The following is a 6,905-nucleotide window of genomic DNA, read 5'->3' on the forward strand; positions in this document are numbered from 1 at the left end:
CCTTCCGTCCCGTGAGTGGAAAGCGTAGCGGTATTCCGCTTATCACAGACTTACTACTTGCAGCTTGCGGTACGAAGCGACATGATGTGAGCAGAGTTCTGGTGCTCCCATCGTTCCCTTGCTTTTGTGTGCGATGCGCTGGAAAAATAAACAAAATGATGTCTCTGGAAATAATTAATGTTGATGGAGTACAAATGCCTCACCGCGTAGTAAATATCAGGGGGTTTCAAAAGGGCGACCTCAATATAGAAAAAAGTTTAAATTTCATCACAAAAATAACAGAAACTACGAGTATTAAAGTAATACCGCTCAAATGCAATATAACCAAATTAATGAGTTTGTATAAAATATCAAATTGATCTACATATTGAAAGTGGTCAACTTAAAAGTCGGTCGCCTTAAAAGGCGGGTCAGCCTAGTACATACTATTGTATGTTAGCTGTCCATTCTTGGTATTATGTTAACAGCAAATAAGCCTAAACCAACAAAGACATCACACAGGCCCGGTTTTCTTGTCGTCTTGGACTTTGAATAATTACGTTTCTATAACCTTTTAAATACTAACTGATAAATGTAAACAATCAGTGTGTGGTGTGTAATGGATAAAAAGAGTAAAAGCTTTAGAAATAAAATGGTATATATATAAAAAAAATAAATAAACTTAAGTACCAAAATGAGGATTTCAGCTTGGAGGTGGAGGGGGTAAACATTTTTTGTAAATTTTCTGATAAGAGTTTACACAAAAACACGTCCATCCTTGTTTCCTTAATACCATTCACGGTAACCCCGACTTTGAGAGCTTCACAAAATCTTTCACCTTCCGAGTTTATTCAGAAGAAGAAAAAGTTATTTTCCAAATGAACACTTTATGATGGTAAAAGAAAGATTTGGCAAAGAGATCACAGAAAAAGAAAAGAAAAAAATGAAGTCTCTCCACTCTACAAATTACAACTCTACATTCTGTTTACTGGCCTTGTTTGTTTCTTTGCCCGACGTTTTTGAATTTTTCTTCTTCTTTTTCTCTGCATTGATCTCGTTGACGTCACTTTCATGCTCTTTGCTTTTTTTGGTGGCCCCTTTCCCAGGGTACACCTGACCCTCCACAGTAACATCGGCGCAGCGGTCCTGGTTAGTAAGGAAGTCCTTGATCTCCCATGCGTAACTCCCATCCCGTAACATGAATATGACTCGATTGGAACCGACAACAAATCTAAAAAAAATAAACAGGCAGGTTAATCAAACAAGAACACCACATGGAAGAACGAATACGAGCCACACTGAGAAGACATCATAGAGAAGTTGATACGGCTAAATGGAGGTATGCAGTTCAAGGTAGATATGAAAGGAGACCATTTCACTTAAGTTTAAAATAATATTCACTAAGAACTACTGAACAAATAATGTGATTGGTGGTTCCATCTTTTCAAGATGGCAGTTAACGGTTTCATTAAAGCAATCTAAAATTTGAAGAAAGTCATAAAAAAAGTTCTATAAACTCTATAGTACTCTAGTCAAAAAGGAATACTAAAACAAATAATTTAAAGAAAGATCTTGAAATTTACTATTTAATATAAAGTCATTCCGTCAAGTCCTAAACAAGATGATGCGGTGTCATACTGTTTCAAACTAAACCATTTCACGGAATAACTTTCTTTTACCGATGCTAGCAAAAACAGATAAAAAAAGAAAAAAAAAATCCCCATAATGCTAGTGTTGAGCCCCATATAGCTAAAACAGAGACAGCCACGTACACTTCATAAACAGGGAAACAAGCAATATACATACATACATATATATACATACATTATATATATATGTATATATATATATACACATATACATACATACATATATATATACACATACACACATAAGAATTTTTGAAATTGTTGCAGATGTATTAAAAAAGAAAAACTGAAATATCACATGCTCCTAAGTATTCAGACCCTTTGCTCAGTATTTAGTAGAAGCCCCCTTTTGAGCTCATACAGCCACAAGTCTTCTTGGGAAAGATGCAACAAGTTTTTCACACCTGGATTTGGGGATCCTCTGCCATTCCTCCTTGCAGATCCTCTCCAGTTCTGTCAGGTTGGATGGTAAACATTGGTGGACAGCCATTTTAGGTCTCTCAGAGATGCTCAATTGGGTTTAAGTCAGGGCTCTGGCTGGGCCATTCAAGAACAGTCACAGAGTTGTTGTGAAGCCACTCCTTCGTTATTTTAGCTGTGTGCTTAGGGTCATTGTCTGGTTGGAAGGTAAACCTTCGGCCCAGTCTGAGGTCCTTGGCACTCTGGAGAAGGTTTTTGTCCAGGATATCCCTGTACTTGGCCGCATTCATCTTTCCCTCGATTGCAACCAGTCGTCCTGTCCCTGTAGCTGAAAAACACCCACACAGCATGATGCTGCCACCGCCATGCTTCACTGTGGGGACTGTATTGGACAAGTGATGAGCAGTGCCTGGTTGTCTCCACACACTGAGGAGAGGCAAGACACATGACAGCCCGCATGGAGTTTGCTAAAAGACACCTGAAGGACTCTGAGATGGTGAGAAATAAGATTCTCTGGTCTGATGAGACCAAGATAGAACCTTTTGGCCTTAATTCTAAGCGGTATGTGTGGAGCTGTATTAGCTCAAAAGGATGCTTCTACTAAATGCTGAGCAAAGTGATATTTCAGTTTTTCTTTTTTAATAAATCTTTTTTTGTCTGTCAATATGGGGTGCTGTGTGTACATTAATGAGGGAAAAAATTAATTTAAATGATTTTAGTAAAGGGGGGTCTGAATACTTTCCGTACCCACTGTATGTGTGTGTGTGTATATATATATATATATATATATATATATATATATATTATGTTATATTATATTATATACACACTGTGTACAGCTTGATAAGGTCATTGTCACATGTACAGAACAGTGACATTTTTACTTGAATGTGCTAATCAACATGCTACACATCGCCACCCTGTGTAAATATCTTAAAAAAATAAATAAATAAATAAAAGTTACACATTTGACCCTTTAATAAAATTGGCAGATAAAGGGCTTACTACATTAAGAAAGTGTGCGAGTAAACATATACATGTACACATAGTAAATTTCCCCTTACCTTTGGACATCGTAATTGGCATTAAACAGGCTGCCTTGCCACAGACTACTGATCTCTTCAGTCTCCTTTTCTGTGGGTTCACCCGAGATGGTTGCAAACATCATCAACGTTCTCCCCTTTTTAGATAATTTTAGGAGTTCTTCTGGTTTTTTAGGATCAATTTTAGAAAAGTCAATTGGCGGTGGAGATCTCTTATGCTCTGGGAGATCACCTTCTTCGATTTCGTCATCTTTCTGTTGAAGATGAAAAGCACACAGTACATGTTAGTATGCTGAAAGCAGTCCGTGGCTGTGTTAGAATTTACTGTCAATGGAGTTAAGGATGTTTAATTAGTAACAGCACACAATTACACTTCCTTGTGAGGCACAATTTGGTCGCTGGTTTTAAGAGGTCAATGTACAGAATGGGTTAATATTAAAGCAAGTACAAGTTAAAACTGGATTACTTGTGTGTTTCTTTCACTAATTTTTAACATTTACCTTTTAATAAACAAAGGTCATTATTTTTAACTTTTACAATAAACAAACATTACACAGTAGTTTACCGATATACATACAATAATACGATTAAAGACTAAAATCTCCCTAAATCTAATCTTTAACTACTAAAATGGAGCCTACATGAAAAAGCAGCATTTTACTGCACAAACATCACAAACATCCCCGCGACCAGCAGTTTAAGGAGCACAAATGTGTTTGACATGAATTTTTACTAAATGCTTTACAAACAATCTGCACACATCAAGTGTCACCAAGCTGCTGCAGAGGACTCAAAATGCAGCAGGACGTCTGGTGTTCAATGAACTGAGGGGGCACACGCACGTCACTCCTGTTTTCAGATCACTACATTGTAGCAGCACACATTTTTTTTTTCCCATTTTTATTACTATTTAATTTAATATTGTTTCTTTGTATCAGTATACTGCTGCTGGATTATGTGAATTTCCCCTTGGGATTAATAAAGTATCTATCTATCTATGAAGTTCAAATCCTTGATGCTTGCCCACAGAGTAGTCAGTGGGGCAGCACCAGTATTATATGGGGACACCAGTGAGGTCCTGGGCCTGTTCTTAACCACTCAGGCCTGTTGACGAATGGCATCTGGTGCTCTCAGTTCGCAGTCTTTTCAAGTGTCGCTCCTACCCGGTGGAACAAACTGCCCCCTTCATTCAAACTGTTGACCCCCTCCATGTGCTCAAGATGTGTTTGAAGGCTCTCTTGTTTGGTGAATTTTTAACTTGGCTTTAATAACCTAGGAATTGTTACTAGCTTGTATTGTGTTCTGAGCTCCTCACTAGTGATGATCAATGTTGGAATTTTCTCCTGTAAAGCTTGCTCCTAAACAGCCCCCTAGACCAATGCTTACCTGATTATCCATCCATTATCCAACCCGCTATACCTTAACTACAGGGTCACGGGGGTCTGCTGGAGCCAATCCCAGCCAACACAGGATGCATGGCAGAAAACAAACCCCGGGCAGGCCGCCAGCCCACCGCAGGGCGCGCACACACACACACAGACCAAGGACAATTTAGAATCGCCAATGCACCTAACCTGCATGTCTTTGGAACTTTGGGAGGAAACACACTCAGACACGGGGAGAACATGCAAACATGGAAGCGAACCCGGGTCTCCTAACTGCAAGGCAGCAGCGCTACCCACTGCACCACCGTGCTGCCCTTACCTGATTATGTTGATCTCTTTTGTGAGTAGCTTCAGATAAGCAAATAAATGTAAATGTGAATTTAATTCACCCAATTTTAAAGGTGCTAAACCCCTAACTGTGGGCAGCATGGTGGCACAGTGGTTGAGCTGCTGCCCTGCAACAAGGAGACCAAGGTTCACGATTTCCTCCAGTTTCCACCCCCAGTGCAAAGACATGAAGGTCATGGGGAATGGCAATACTAAATTAAGACCTAGCATCTGTGTGTTCACCCTGTAATGGACTGGCACCCTGCCCACGGGCTGTCTGTCCCTGTGCTTTCCAGGATAGGTTCCAGCTTCCCCACAACAATCTTCAACATGTAGCAGGTTTAGAAAAGGGATAGATGCTTACAGTCAACCGACATTCATAATCAGTGTTTATTAACTCACAAGTAACGGCGACACGTCAACTGCAAGGAAACCAGCAGCAACTTTGAGTTCCTAATCAAGTAGAAAGAACCCATCAGCGGGCATCGCGTCACTTTAAAGAAGGAATTTAAAATAACGGAAATATCTGGCATGGCAGAATGAGAGCGCCAGGGCGCTGTTTAAGCAAATCAAACACATTCTACCCTTTATAGATAATATGAGTAATCGTCCATTTTTATTGACAACAATTGGATTATTCTAAATAATAAACTGGTAGAAACGATCAGCCCGCCACTGTGGACTCCTGTGATGCCCCTGGAATTGAGGATGGGCAACATAACCTTCAGAAAGAGTCGTATCTCTTGGACTTGAATATACAAAAACCCATTTTCGGCTTTTATTACTTGTCATTTCACTACAATGTTCTTTTCACAATTTATTTTAAGCCATCAGATAAATGAAGAGTATAAGAAATAGTATTTGCCATTCTTTTTTTTCTAATATGCGCTCACGCTTCACGCACCATTAAAAAAAAAAAAAGATTTCACAGAATGTAGTTAAATTAAATGGGATATAAATATACACTGCCGATACTTTCAAGTTCAGACGAGGCAATTGCCTTCTATTCACAATAGACATAATCTGGCAGACAGCCTACCTCCCACTCTTCCAGTAGTCTGGCCATATCAGCATCGTTATAATCTCTGATGTCCTTTTTCTTTTTGCCTTTTTCATTTTCATTATTTTGCGCTGCAGCTAGGAACGTCGCCGTAACGTAAAAAAGCAGAAACACACAAACCCACTTGCTGCGCGACGCCATGATTTCCAAGTGTTTCACACTAACTGGCCGGCATAAGAAACGTCATAAATTGACGTAAAGGACGCGACCAATAACACGTCGGCACATAAAATGGGCGGACTCTACACGTGAGGCGCGAAAGGCTTTTTCAAACGAAGCACGAGGGGCGGGGCGTTAATCCCAGCCAGAAGGCAGAGACGTGAAATGCTTGTTTCAGTTTAAGACCCTGAATGAATTAAGTAATCTGTATGTGGACCAGTCGATATTAAAATGTGCATATCTAAAATTAGACCTCCGACTAGCCACAGTTCTCCTTTAGATACCTAAAATGAGATTACATGTTGTCTCTCTGTGTAAAGATCTGTAATTCTTTTTTGACACATGAAAGCTGAGAGACTTTTCATATTGACAGATGTGTTTGAATTAAAAGTTTTCAAACCTTTATGCAATTTAATTAGTAAAATGTAATTAAAGATCTTTTTTATTTTAACTTGTCCAGATGTGATTACAGATAAGTAATGCTTGAATTGTGACAAGTCAGAATATTATAGATCATTTACATTGAAAGCAATTAGAATAGTTAACCAGAAGAGTCCCTCAGTTTTACTGTAGATCATTAACAAAACACTCCTAAAACTGCACTTTTTGAATTTGGCCTTTTCATTACTACAACTTATTTCTACTCTTAATAAACTAAATATGCATAGAATACTCATTCTCCTCGATGAATCTGCAATCTTTATCAATCTTTGATTTTCTCAGTTTTCTTTTCCAGTTCCCTTGGTGTGGTATTCTGCTCCATTACCAGCACCTGATCAAAGTCCTGTGCAGACACCTGTGATGTCTGAATGTCTGAATGAAGGCGGATACCCCAACGTACCACGAGACCCTCTGCGTCCAATGATCTAAACCTTAAAAAACA

General features: G+C 39.0%; 1 protein-coding gene across 1 annotated transcript; it reads right to left on the reverse strand.

Annotated features, from left to right (window-relative positions):
• Positions 1 to 651: 651 nt before the first annotated feature.
• Positions 652 to 6,048, reverse strand: mesd (mesoderm development LRP chaperone). The gene is made up of 3 exons (XM_039772756.1): positions 5,843 to 6,048; positions 3,113 to 3,345; positions 652 to 1,210 (listed from the first exon to the last, which is right to left on the reverse strand). The coding sequence occupies exons 1-3, from the start codon at positions 6,002 to 6,004 to the stop codon at positions 946 to 948; spliced, it is 660 nt and encodes a 219-aa protein (XP_039628690.1). The 5' UTR covers positions 6,005 to 6,048; the 3' UTR covers positions 652 to 945.
• Positions 6,049 to 6,905: the final 857 nt, after the last annotated feature.

The sequence above is a fragment of the Polypterus senegalus genome, chromosome 12 (assembly GCF_016835505.1).
Source record: "Polypterus senegalus isolate Bchr_013 chromosome 12, ASM1683550v1, whole genome shotgun sequence".
Classification (NCBI taxonomy): domain Eukaryota; kingdom Metazoa; phylum Chordata; class Cladistia; order Polypteriformes; family Polypteridae; genus Polypterus; species Polypterus senegalus.